The sequence below is a fragment of the Paroedura picta genome, chromosome 16 (assembly GCF_049243985.1).
Source record: "Paroedura picta isolate Pp20150507F chromosome 16, Ppicta_v3.0, whole genome shotgun sequence".
Classification (NCBI taxonomy): domain Eukaryota; kingdom Metazoa; phylum Chordata; class Lepidosauria; order Squamata; family Gekkonidae; genus Paroedura; species Paroedura picta.
In genome coordinates, this window is record NC_135384.1 from 17,907,709 (window position 1) to 17,921,719 (window position 14,011).

The 14,011-nt window shown below is 47.0% G+C and overlaps 2 protein-coding genes across 15 annotated transcripts in view; one reads left to right on the plus strand and one right to left on the minus strand.

Annotated features, from left to right (window-relative positions):
• AP2A1 (adaptor related protein complex 2 subunit alpha 1) overlaps nt 1-9,076 on the minus strand; it is a 37,525-nt gene extending 28,449 nt beyond the window's left edge. For 2 of the 7 annotated variants that reach the window (XM_077313773.1, XM_077313770.1), the window contains exons 1-2: nt 8,886-9,068; nt 851-919 (exon numbers count right to left, since the gene is read on the minus strand). In XM_077313773.1, coding sequence (XP_077169888.1) covers nt 851-919; nt 8,886-8,952 — 136 coding nt within the window. In that variant the 5' untranslated portion in view covers nt 8,953-9,068. Of the gene's footprint in view, nt 1-850; nt 920-8,885 lie in introns of all 7 variants that reach the window. The other 5 variants (XM_077313768.1, XM_077313767.1, XM_077313771.1 and 2 more) reach the window with 5 other exon arrangements.
• Nucleotides 9,077-11,166: 2,090 nt separating this feature from the next.
• Nucleotides 11,167-14,011, plus strand: part of TSKS (testis specific serine kinase substrate) — a 31,638-nt gene continuing 28,793 nt past the window's right edge. For 6 of the 8 annotated variants that reach the window (XM_077314887.1, XM_077314893.1, XM_077314888.1 and 3 more), the window contains exon 1: nt 11,167-11,484. In XM_077314887.1, coding sequence (XP_077171002.1) covers nt 11,174-11,484 — 311 coding nt within the window. In that variant the 5' untranslated portion in view covers nt 11,167-11,173. The remainder of the gene's footprint in view (nt 11,485-14,011) is intronic. The other 2 variants (XM_077314889.1, XM_077314891.1) reach the window with 1 other exon arrangement.

The following is a 14,011-nucleotide window of genomic DNA, read 5'->3' on the forward strand; positions in this document are numbered from 1 at the left end:
CACACACTCCAGGCTGGCTCTCTGCCCCTTCCTGACCCTTGGCTTGGAGTTAAATAGCAGCGCAGGGTAAATCATACTAGGGTTGAAGAGGGGCAGCTTTTGCTACTTCTAATACCAAATAACAATAATGATGGACAATAAATATAGAGTCTTGTCCATACATATGTCTTTTGGTTCACAAGATTCCTAACACACTCTCAGCCTCAAGTACCTCACAGAGTTGTTGTGAGAATCACTGCTCTGATCTCCAAAAGTCTTTGACAGGAGAAGCATGTTATGGCAGCCTCACATCAGCAGTGCTCTGCAGCCACTGACTAAACCCAGGAAGGTGGGGCAGGGGTTCTGTGAGGAAAAGGAACTAGGATAAAAAATGTGTAGAGTTCACAGTGCCACAAACAGCACCGGAGATGGCAGGAATCACTGAGAGGAAGGAGGAGGCCGTCGCTGAGATCAGAAGGCCTGGGAATCAGACTGTTCAGCCTCCTGCCCAGAGAGCCACCAACACAGTCCAGCTGTTCAACATTTTAGCCTTGAAAGCGGGCCATCTCTCATCGGCCGCCTGCAGTCACACAGTGGACAACACCTCATGGCTGACAGGAAAGCGGAAAAGACGAGGAGAGCTGAATTGGCTTAGGTCACGACTGCTGATAAGCACGGGTGGTGATGGCGGGGAACAGGCGTGAGCAGGGCTCAGTGATTAAGGGAGCTGTTGAAGGGCTGCCTGGAGCAAAACAGCCGACAGAGCCTGCAAGTGGCAAGGGCAGGGAGGGAGTGCCAGTGTTTGTTGTGGGCAAGCCAAAGGCATAACTCAAATCCAGAAAGCGTGAGGTTACAAACAGAACGTGCTCACCTTTGAATTTGGAGCGGATGTTGGCCAGTTCCTTGTTAATACGCTTGATTTCAGCCTCTTTGCTCTTACCTGTAATCAAAGACAATGGGGTTCAGAACAATGAAAATGCCACTGCCTCCTACAAGCCTGCCCACCCAACACACCTGGGTTTGTCATTGACCACCTTCCCATCATGAACAGAGCCAGGTGGGGAGAACCAGAAAAAGGAAAAGGGTGTCTTGTGGCACTTTGAACAACAGTGGGCTGCAGCATAAGTTCCAGTGGGAGAGGACCCACTCCCTCAGGCACATCAAGCCCACCGATCCTTAGTCAGCAGACGTAGCCAGACAGGCACCCATTTATTTCATTTATATCTGTCAGAAGAGCCAGGCTTCTGCCATGATTGTTAGAATTCCTTAGAAGTGTAGATGTAGGGCTGATGCTAGGGCTTGCATGGCAGATATCAAGAGATTCTGAAAGAACAACCTCTCCAGTTTCCTTCTCCTGAACCCAAGTCATGCTGGAGCACATCTACCTCAAAAAGAATACTTCACAACAATCACACGGTGTGGTGTATTGATTGAATGCTACACTGGTAGCCAGGAAATCTGAGTTCACCCAGCTCACTAGGTGACCTCAGGCTATACAATCCCTCTCTCAACTTAAATGCTGTGTGCTGCTGACCAAGCTCCTCGGGAGAACAATGGGGGAACAAGAACATATACTACATGTCACAGACAATTCCCTTGAGAAGGAAAACTGGGAGGAACCTAAAGAAACCAAGGCGGCTCCATAATCAGCTTTCAAAAGAACTGAGTCATAAAAAAAACACAAATTTAAGAAATGAAAGGTGGGTCTTATAACCAAGGAGGTATATAAATAAAAAAACTAATGCATGTAGGGAGAGTGTTAGGAAAGCTAAAGCTCAGTATGAGCTTAGGCTACCAAGAAATGCTAAACACAACAAGGGTTCAAAGTGAGAAAAAGAATAGGGACATGGTAGGACCATTGCAGGGACAAGAAAATGACGTAACAGGTGATGAAGAGAGGGCTGAACTGCTCAATTCCTACTTCTCCTCAGTCTTCTCTTGGGAGGGGAATCATGTGCAACATGGCAAAATCATTTCACATGAAGAGAGATGGGAGCTGTGGCCTAGGATCACTGTAGGGGTAGCCCATAAAACACCTAGTTTCTTTAAATGAAACCAAATCCTCTGGGCCATAACAACTGCATCCAAGAGTACTAGAAAAACTTGCAGATGTAATTTCTGAGCCTCTGACCATTATTTTTTAGATTTCTTGGAGAACAGGTGAGGTGCCAGCAGACTGGAGGTGGGTAAATATGTCCCCATCTTCAAGAAGGGGAAAAAGGAGGAGCTGGGTAACTACTGACCCATCAGCTTGACATCTATATCTGGCAAAATTTTAGAACAAATCATCAGTCGGTCCTTGAGCAGTTAGAGCGGGTGGCTACTAAGAATCAGCATGGCTTTCTCAAGAACAAGTCATGTCAGACAAGTCTTATCTCCTTTTTTGAGAAGTTACTACCTTCCTAGATCAGGGGAATGCTCTGGACATAGTTTACCTTGATTTCAGTAAGGCTTTTCATAAGGTACCAAGTGATATTCTTATTGACAGGTTGGCAAGATGTGGTGTGGACCCCATTATTGTTAGGTGGATTGAGAACTGGTTGACAGATCACACCCAAAGGGTGCTTGTAAATGGTCTGTCAATTTCTTGGAGAGGATTGATAAGTGGAATGCCTCAGGGATCTATCCTGAGCCCTGTTTTATTCAACGTATTTATAAATGATTTCACTGAAGCAATAGAGGGGATACCTACTAAATTTGAAGATGACATTAAACTGGGAGGGGTATCAAACACACCAGAAGACGGAATCAGAATACAAGATGATCTTGACTGGCTAACTGGGCTAAATTGAATTTCAGTTGTGAGAAATGTAAAGTTCTTCATGTAGATAGGAAACATCATATGCATTGCTATAGGATGGGTGAGACTTGTCTTGGCAGCAGTACATGTGAAAAGAATTTGGAGGTCTTACTAGACCAGACACTGAGCATGAGTCAGCAGTGTGACTTGGTAGCTTGGTAGCAAACACGATTGGGGGCTGTATTAAAAGAACTATAGTGTCCAGATCATGCAAGGTGATGTTAACGTTTTACTCCATTCTAGTAAGACCTCACTTGGAGTACTGTGTTCAGTTTTGGGCACCACAACTGAAAAAAGATGTAGAGAAACTGGAGGGTGTCCAGAAGAGGGCTACAAAGATGGTGAGGGGTTTGGAGACCAAGACGTATGAGGAAAGGTTAAGGGAGCTTGGTCAATTTAGCCTGGAGAGAAGATGACTAATAATTGATACGATAACCATCTTCAAATACTTGAGGGGCTGTCATATAGAAGATGGAGCACATTTGTTTTCTGTTGCCTTTGAGGGTCGGACCAGAACCAATGGGTTGAAATTAATTCAAAAGAATTTTCGGCTAAACATCCAGAAGAAGTTCCTGACAGTTAGAGTGGCTCCTCAGTGGAACAGGCTTCCTCAGGCGGTGGTAGGCATTCCTTCTTTTGGATTTTGTAAGCAGAAGCTAGATAGTCATTGGACAGAAATACTGATTTTATTAACTTAGGCAGATTGCAAATGGGTGGGCAGGAAGGGATGTGTCAGTATTTGTCTCTTGTGGCCCTTCCTTGTATACCCATTGTAAGATGGTAGGCATATTTCCTCCAATCCATGATGGATTCTGGAGATTTCTGGTGATCATTTGGGCATGAAATTGGAGTCACTGTGGGTGGGCAGGCAGTTGTGAGTTCCTGCATTGTGCAAGTGGTTAGACTAGATGACCCTGGTGATCCCCTTTAACTTTATGATTCTACTAGGGGCCAAGCCCGATGCATTCAGGAATACAGTGGGCGCTAGGTTGGGTTAGAACTCTGTGGATGGCCTCTCCCTCCCTGCAGATGCCCTGCCTCTTTCGAGTCCCCCCCCCCCACACCTACTTCAGCTGCACCTCAAGTTCTGACATTGTACTGCGGTTTCTGCTGATTGGCTGGTATGCAGCAGGAACAGCCCCTTTACCCTCTGGTGCTTCCATTTCAGCGCTGGTTTCATTTTGTTTAAATGTTTGTGCTGTATATGTATTTTTCCTGCTTTGCCAGTCCCCTGAAGTAATGCCATAGGCACTCATATCAGAAAGAGTTAAAGGTGAACCTGAGGTTGCCTTCAGCTGCTGCCCCTTCTCCCAATCTGCTGTATGTAGAGACACCAGCAATGAACTTCAACACAGCTGCAATAGCTCAGTTAGTAAAATTCTTGCCTTGAGATTACAACTTCATGAGTTCAAAGCTTGCTGTGGGTCTTCATTTCCCCCTCTATGCAGGATTTTTCCCCCTTTTGAACAGCCCAAGTTTTAAAAATGCACCATTTTAAACTTTTGACCATTTTTTTTACTTTTGGAAAAGTAAAAAACAAAACAAAATGAGTGATAGGGTTGTGAGTGTCGGGCACAGGGTTGGACAAGATGACCCAGGAGGTCCCTTCCAACTCCATGATTCTATGTTTCTGATTCTATGAAAACTCCTGAGTGGGGGAAAAATGAAGACTCACAGCCAGCCTTGAACTCATAAAGTTGTGATCTCAAGGAAAGCACTTTACTGAGCTATCTCAGCTTTGTTGAAGTTCATTGTCTGTGGACACTGAAGTTCATTGTCTGTGGACACTATTCACAAGTTCACTGCCGCAGACTGGGAGAAGAGATTAAGGCAACCATAGGCTCGTCTTTAACTCCTTCTGTGTGGACAAGGATGCTAGTAAAACATTGGGCTGAATGGGTAACAGGCCTGTGAAATTTGTGCATTCATGCCGTCCTGAGCATAGCAGTTAGAGAAGCTTACATGGATATGGTTGCCAACCAATGGAGATTTCCTGCTATTACAACTGATCTCCAGGGGACATCAGTTCACTTGAAGAAAATGGCATTATATCTCACTGGAAGAAAACAAAGAGTTGGGTTTTATACCCTGCTTTTTACTACCTGAAGGAGTTTCAAAGTGGCTTACAATCATCTTCCCTTCCTCTCCCCTCGCCCTGTGAGGTAGGTGGGGCTGAAAAAGCTCTGAGAAAACTGTGACTGACTCAAGGTCATCCAGCTGGCTTCACATGTCCCTTGACACCACAAATCCTGCCTTTCTCAGGCTTCACCCTAAAAATATCCAGGTATTTCCCAAACGGGAGTTGGCAACCCTATCCCCTGAGCTTTCAGAGCACACAACTGCTGTCAAATTCAATGTTCTCAAGTCAATCCCTGGCCACATTCCAAGCCCAGTTAAGAATTTCAGTTTTCTTTCACATTCTAAGGAAATAAACCTATGACTATCAGAGGCAACATTAGGGGTAGGGGGCCTTGGCCTCATGTCCTATTTGGTGGTCCTCCAGGTCACTTAGGAGGCCCCTGGATGAAACAGGATGCTGGTCTACATGGACCATTGACCTACTCAAGAAGGGCACCTCCTCTGTTTGTAGTTCACAGGTCTGGAGGCAACAGACCCCTGCACATTAATGCTTCAGCCATGATACTGACCTACTGATGCAAGGTACTCCTGTATCTGCAAAACAGAACATGCACACCAGCACAGAGAAACAACCTTTTCTCTGGCTTTTCCGGCTCTAAGGCAGCCCTTCCCACGCATTCTCCAGTGCTTCCTGGACTGCTTGTTCCTTCACATGCTGGTGCCAGAGACAGCCAGGGCAGCCTGATCGCATAGATAGATTCCGTGCAACTTTCCTGCAGCCCTGACAACTGCCAAGGCACACTTTAGTCTTTTTAGCAGACCTAACACCTGTGACTCACACAACATGTACGTAATACCCCATCTCTCCTTCCCAACAGAACTATCTGCACTTTTACAAGGCAAAATATGCTCATTCCTCCTGCAATTCAGCCACTGAATTGTCCATTTTGCAGATGGAATTGGAGGCTGAGAGGCCACTTTTAATAGACAGGGATCCAGGATCATCAGGAACTTGTGCTTCATGTGCCTGCCAGCTGTGCTCAAAAAGAATTTGTGACAGCTGCAGCTCTTCTCTCTCTATGTTTCATGATCCCTGTGAAATCTCCTCTTCAATATGGTCCTTTAAGAACCCCTGCCTTCCTACACAGGACAAAATTGCTGCATTAATTCCAAGCAGAAATTTTCTTTCCATCACTGTCATTCTGAAGTTTTGTTTTTTCTGTCCCTTCCAACTCTTATTATTCTATGATTCCAGAGAAAACAGACAATGCATTGGCACCTTTAAGACATCAAGAGTGACCTGAACGCCTTACACCTCCATACACAGCAAGGTCAGACGTAGATGCAAATGAGTTACATTTGAATCCTGATTTTGCAAGTAAAGAGACAGATCCAACATGTTCTGTGCCAGTCTCATTCTGCTTCCAGTGGTTGAGCCACACTAAATCAGATGACTCTCCTTGGAACTTCCAACACAATGAAGATGTCTTAGGAATGCCTGAGTGCATGATATAGTTGCAGTTCACTACAGCCTGGTCAAAAGCTTGTTTTTGAATGTGCTCCAGGATAATGGCAGGCACTGATTGTTGTATTCAGATCCAACTATGGATCTCCAAGGAGCTTTTAAGCTGGCAGGAGGAAGGAACAACTCCAGCAAGTTCATGGAATAAATATGGTGATGTGAAATAAGCCCTGCCTGCTGTCATCTAAAAAATATTTAACAGGCATGAATTATTCTTGCAAAACTGACCTGTTGCACAACCGTTTTTTTCCTGCCAAGGAGAGGGGGAGAGGGTAACTAGCAACACAATCCTGAATGGAATTACACTCTTCCGAAGCCATTGACATTAGATATCGGTGGGTTCATAAACATGCTAGTCTGCTAAGGATTACCCTGCATGATTTGTGGGAAGGGGCAGGAGCAAGAGCAGTTGAATGGGTCAGCTGCAAGCTCCAAGCATAAACAACACTGCTACATGGACCCCACCCAAAGAGAACAGGAACTCAGATCTCTGGGTTTCAAATACAACTCTTGTCTTCTAGAATCGGCTCCAAGATAACACTGATTTCAAGTCAATTCCTTGTGAAATTTGGACTGCTTCTGCAAATGCATAAAACACTGAGTGCTAAGAACATAAGAGGAGCCAGTGGCCCATCTAGTCCACTTTGTGTTACATACACAATGGCCAAAACCCAGGTGCCATCAGGAGAAGGAGCCAGAACTCCAGAAGCCTTTCCACTGTTGCACCCCAAGCACCAAGAACACAAAGCATCACCGCCCGAGAGAGAGTTTTCCATCTACATGTTGTGGCTAATAATACCATATGTTTATCCAAACCCCTCTGGAGGCTGTCTATGCTTGTTGCCACCACCACTTCCTGAAGCAGTGAATTCCATGTGCTAATTAATCTTTGGTCTGAAGACAGTTGAGGACCTCCTTCCCACTTTTCTTCTTTAAATACTTTGGCAGTGCAACACCACACAGTTTCACATATATACTCTCAATTCCTACAGTATAAGGGCCACACTTTGGATCCCAGTGTCAACTACCCTTCTCCCCATGGATCCCAATACTAACAGGATGCTTTTTCTTGGATGCTTTAGGATGCTTGGGGCTGATCCTGCGTTCAGCAGGGGGTTGGATTAGATGGCCTGTATGGCCCCTTCCAACTCTATGATTCTATTCTAGGAAAATGGTGCCACCTCACAGCAAACAGAAACTCTTCCATAATTTCTCTCCCTTCTCCTTTTGCACACAGAATGTACATTGCTGTTCCTTATTTTGCTGGAGATGACATCTTACAGGCCCTTGCTTTAGCTTCTACAGGTCTATCTAAAGCCCCCACACTGCAAAGCCAAATCAATCACCACAGCTAAACAATGATTCCCCAAGAAAAAGAAAGGTAATTGACACACAGCATCTGCAATGTCCAGCTCTGAATTTGGACACTGGCTCACCTGCATCCCTTGATATGCTGTTGTCTTAAAACAGTTTGGTGTGATCTTGCACCTGAGGAAGCCTTTGTCCCCTCAGCTGTCTTTTCTACACACACCTCTTTCTGCTATCTCCCCAAGTTGGCATGCATGGTCTAGTGCACGGGAAGTCAACCTGTGGTCCTCCAGATGTCCATGGACTACAATTCCCATGAGCCCCTGCCAGCAAACGCTGGCAGGGGCTCATGGGAATTGTAGTCCATGGACATCTGGAGGACCACAGGTTGACTACCCCTGTGGTTGTGAGACATTGTGAGAGACTAAAAGCTGGGAAACACAAGTTCGAATCCCCACTGTGCCATTTGCCGAGCAACCTTGGGCCCCTCCCTGTCTCTGCCTAATCTACCCCGCAGGGCTGTTGTCCCGAGGATAAAATGGAGAACAGGAGAGCACCATTTTAAGCCATTCCGTGTTCCCTTTTGGGAGAAAACCGAAATAAAAAAGGAAAGCAAACAAGCCAGCCTTCTCTCCTCTGCCGTCCCTTCAATCCCCATTCTTGCGGGCTGCCTCTTCTTCCAGTCCACTTCCGCAGCTTCCTGACAGCCGCCCCTTCTGTCTCTCCAAACGGCTTAAAAGCCCCAGGAGCGAAGGCAGCCCGGACACCCCATCCCCAAGTCCTTCCCGAACTGCTCTGGGGAGTCCCCAGCCAGCCCAGCCTTCTCTCGCCCTGCAGCGCCCGAAGGAGGATGCCCGTCGCCTCTTCGGCACCCGCGCCCATGCGGCCCACTCGCCTCGCCAGGCGGGCAGCTGGCTCGTGTCCGTTCAGCGGCCCGTCGCTCTCCGGGCTTCCCGCCTCCGCCACATGCCCGCCCGCCCACCCGCCCGCCGGACCCTTGGCCGCCTCGAGCCGAGCTGAGCGCGGCTGACCCCTGGCGCGCCGGAAGGGCCCCTCGGCGCCGCTCGAGCCCTTTGCCCTCCTCGGCCAGCCGCCCCCGGCCCAGGTGGCAAGGCCTCGCCCTCCCCGGGCTCCGGCACATCGCGCCCGGATGGCCCCCGGCCCCTCCCCTGCCCGATCCCCCTCCGGCCCGCTCACAGTTTCGGATGTCGGAGATGAAGACGGCCAGGCCCCGCATCCCGTCTCCCTTGGAAACGGCCGGCATGGTGGCGGTAGCGGATCGGGACCTGGCGATGCTCCGTTCCGCTCCGCGCCTGAACCTGGTCCAGCGGCACCGAACCGACCCGGAGCAATTGGATTGGCCGGGTGCTCTGTCTGTCACCCGCCCCTTTCAAGCCCTATTGGGTAGTTCTGCCGCCTCTCAACACGAGCCAGGTTTCTATTGGCGAAAGTCAAACTAGCCTCTTATAGGATTGGGCGATGGGTCCGTATCCCACCTGCACCCCGCCCCAGAAGATCCGGTGGGCCCCTGTGTCAAATAAGTCTCCCGGCCGCTCTGCATTTGCCATTGGGCGAAGGGCACGTTAAAACCCCGCCTCTGCCACCATCCCTCCCGACTCCGTGGACAGTGTCTCTTTCTCAATGGTCCCTAGGAAATGTCGCTCAAGCTCCGCCTCGCCCTTTCCCCCGCCTTTCAGGGCGCTGCTTGTGAAATCACCAAGCTAGTTTTTTTCAAACCTCCACCCCACTGACTGCCAGTCAATACTGCTTCAGGACTCTTATTGGATAAAACAGCACTTGTCTGTCAAACCAAACTGCTGGTTCCATTGGCTGAATGAGTTATCACTGGCTGGGTGGCTAAAGGAACGCAAGAGGGAGATGACCGGGAAGGCATTTCCGAAAAGGCGGGGCCAGTGTCATCATCGACCCTGGACCAATAAACTCTTGGTTGGGGGTGGGGCGTCAGTCGTGAGTTCCAATTCTGACCCGAGGCGGGAGCTTTTCATTCGAACTGGTTCTCTAGGTTCAGCCACTATGGAATAGAACACAGTCTGGTGGCACCTTTAATAAGACCAATAAAATTAAGTTCTAGGTGCATGCACACTTCGTCGGAACTGATACTAAAGGTGCCAGCGGATTCAAACTGTTCTATGATAGTCTCTGAGAAGCCCACGTTCAAATACCTGCTCTACTATGGAAGCACACTAAGTAGATTCAAATGGGTAGCCGTGTTGGTCTGAAGTAGCACAATAAAATCAGAGTCCAGGAGCATCTTAAAGGTGCTAAGTGAGCTGTCATTGTCTGTTAGCCTAACACACCTCACAGGGCTGATGTGAGGAGAGGAGAATGGTATTGGGAAAGAGACAAGGGAAAAGCTGGAACAAGCCAGAACAGGCATTAACCAAAAAAGTATGGCAAAAAAAACAGTGGGATGCATTACAGTCATTTGACCTTAAGCATGTCCCATGGTTTTTTTAGTTACTATTTTTAAAATGCCCTCCTCAGACTGTTCCAGGGTGTTCCGGAGGCATTTTGGCCTGGAAAGGGTTAATAAAGGTGTGACAGTTCTACTTTTCTGTTTCTAAAATATTGTCCTTAAGTACTGCTGTTTTTTTGCAGTACTGTTGATTGTTTAATTCCTATTCTGGCCTATTCCAAAGGCATTTTAGCCCAGAACAGGATAGTAAAGGTGTGAGAATTCCATTTCCTCATGTCTAAAATATTGTTCTCAAATGTCTCAAGTGTCTATAATGCATCACGTTCGCCTAGGTCTACTGCCCTACCTCTCCCTCCCTAAGCATTTCTTAAGCGGAGCGCCGCCTCTATGCCACCTATGCCACTTCCGTGCTGCCGCCATGCTGCTGCTGCCACCACCCAGATTATTTTATTCTTTTTTTTGCTTGCTGTGCCTTCAGGTTCCTGGCTAAGTTCATGTCATGGCCAGAGGACCAGAGGACAACATGCAAAATCAGCAGCCAGGGAAAGATACCTCTCCATCTCCATTTTCATTCAAATATCACACCTCTGAAGGGCAGATTTGTAAGAAGGCAATAGCTCCCACAGTCACGCAAAAAAAAAAAAATGCCAGTGCTATTTGGACAACATGAAAAAGAGTAAACAGAAAGTTCCATCCAAATTCAGTGCTATTCACAAATAAACAAGAAGAAAAGGCTGAGGACTTGGTTCCCTAGAAGTTAGAAGGAAAAAGAGGCAGAACTAGGGAAGTAATTGTAAACAGATCTATTTAGAAGTAAGTCCCATACCATTCAATGGGACATACTTCCAGGAAAGTCTTTGAGACTGCAGTGATAGCTCATTAAATCCAGTTGATGAATTCTCCTTTCTGTTTTAGCCCTGTAGCCTTGGTCTATAGTTTCTTCCTAAGAAAACTGTACCAATATTGTGGAATGTTGGCAGTAGAAGTCAAAGGAGGGGTCATGTGATCATGGGTACCATGGCAACTGTTGTGAGGTCATGGGGACCAGATGGGAGAGCCTAGCCGTCCTTGGAGTGTCAGTTGGCTCGGAGGTGGTAGACATTCCCTGTGGTGCAGGAAAAGAAAATCAACACTCAAGTCAGAAATCGATACTCAACCCGCAATGGCCAACATTGTGGTGAAGACCATCTGGCAGTCCAAGGAGATTAACGAAGCTGGAGACACCCCAACGGGAGTGGAGAGTCGGGCTCAGAGCAGCAAGGAGCAGCTGGGAAAGTCTAGCAGCATCAAGGCCTTCCCTAAAAAGAAGAAAGCCGTCTCTTTCCATGGGTGGGAGCCCTGGGAAGGCGAGGGGTGGAGGTGGAGTTCAACACACTGCTTGGGACATATTGAGAATGGATTATTGTTTTAGAAGGGTGTAGAAAGTATCTTGGCTCACGATAAGCATGAAAAGATAGCTTGACCACAGTGGTGTAGTTCCCCTGATGGATAGGCATACTGGAACCCTTCTAGGGTAACAAAGACTTTTCTGATGTGTCTTAACAGGAGTTCTTACTTCCGGCAGCCCATTATTTTTATTATATTTTTGTTACACATATCCTACTCACCTTTCTTCCATCACCGAACTCAAGGTGGCTCACACTGAGTCACCAACAGCTTTCCTTCCATCCAGACACTGCCCATACTAGAACTATTTAATTTCAGGAAGGTGACCAGATCATGTGCATATCAACTATACCCCTAGTCCATCTTCTAGCTACTTCATTCCCTTCATGCAAGACCACCACCTTGCTCTATCCTTTATTCCCATATCTGGAAGACGTTCTTGACAGTTAGAGCAGTTCTTCAGTGGAACAGGCTTAGAATCATAGAATCATATGATACCAGGTACCTTCTGGGTCATCTAGTCCAACCCCCCGCACTATGCAGGACACTCATAACCCTATCGCTCATCCACTGTAATCTAACACCCCCTTGAACCTTCATAGAATCAGCCTCTCCATCAGATGGCTATCCACCCTCTGTTTAAAAATTTCCAAAGATGGAGAACCCACCACCTCCCAAGGTTGCCTGTTCCACTGAGAAACCACTCTATCAGGAACTTCTTCTGGATGTTTAGATGGAATTTCTTTTGCATTAATTTCATCCCATTGGTTTGGGTCCATCCCTCCAGGGCAAGAGAGAACAACTCTGCTCCATCCTTTAAATGGCAGCCTTTTAAATACTTGAAGATGATTATCAGATCCCCTCTCAAGTCATCTCCTCTCCAGGCTAAACAGACCAAGTTCCCCCAACCTTTCTTCATATGTCTTGGTCTCCAAACCCTTCACCATTTTTGTTGCCCTCCTCTGGACACGCTCCCTCTTCAACTGTGGTGCCCAAAATTGAACACAGTACTCTAAGTGAGGCCGAACCAGAGCAGAGTAAAGCGGTACCATCACCTCCTGTGATCTGGACACCATACTCTGTTTGATATAGCCCCAAATCCCATTTGCTTTTTAGCCACTGAGTCACAGTGCCAACTCATGTTCAATGTGTGGTCTACTAAGACTCCTAGATCCTTTTTGCACATTCTACTGCCAAGACAAGTCTCCCCATCCTATATTGGTGTAGATGGTTTTTCCTAAAGCAATATGTTTGGAATATATACAATGGTATATGTAAAAGAAATTGTATTGACTCATTGTATATATTACAAACATATTGCCTTAGAAAGGTTCCCTTTCTTTTCTGTTGATTGTTCATTGTGAACCTTTCTTTTTTGTACTGTAATTTGATTGTGAATCTGTGAACTTAGGGGCAGATAGTAAGTGGTTGGGCAGAAGGGATTGTGTCCATACTTGGCTCTTGTGGCCCTTTCATGCATGCCCAGGGAAATGCCAATCACCACTTTGGTGTCGGGTGGAGAATTTCCTGCAGACCAGACTGGCCAGGGATTCTTTGGGGGTTTTTTGGGGGGAGGGGGGCATCATCTGGGCTTGGAGTTGGGGTCACTGTGGCTGGGCAGGTAATTTTGAATTTCCTGCATTCTGCAGGGGGTTGGATTGAATACCCCTGGAGGTCCCTTCCAACTCTATGATTCTATGATTCAATGTAAATGTGTATTGGATTATAAACTTCAGTGTCATTGAGGATCCAATAATCAATCTGGTGTACTCAGTCACTATAACCCAGTGATCCCCAAGAGGGCATCCATGGGTGCCATGCCATCCATTAATATGTTTCCTGGTGCCCACTTTCTTTCCCAAAGCAAGAAGTCCCGCTTTCTCTCCTCATATTGGAACAGCACTTCAAAACAGTCCAGAAGCCATCTCTTTCAGGTGCCTCCACTGTAGATGGATGCTTGGATTGGAACTTACCAACATTTTGTGATTGTCCCGAGCACCATGGCAGCCATTTTGTGGTACAATCAGTGTGCTTCCGTGTCCCAGTCAGCCATTTTGTGAGGGTACTATTTTTTCACAGGCATAATCAGTTGCAAATCATGGCTAATGTGCCATGAAAGCAGTTGCTGTCAACATTCTAAAAGAATCCACAGGCTTAACTAGCTTGGGAGAGATAACCATCTAACCAGCAACCCCACCTGATATTTATTCTCCTCTATGTCCGGCCTTGGAGTATTGACTTCTTTTTGGACTTAGAAAAACTGAAAACAGGATAATTAATTGGGGTTTATAATCCAGGAAGGGTGACTGGAGACTAGTTGCTTGGAGATGGGAAATCAAGGGGTGGGGTTACCAGCTCTGGAGATTTGGGGGCAGAGCCTGGGGCAGAATTTGGGGAGGGGAGAGAGAGCTCTGTGAGGATATGATTTCATGCAGTCCACCCTGCAAAACTTCCATTTCCTCCAGGGGAACTGGTTTCTGTTATCTAGAAAACAGCTGTG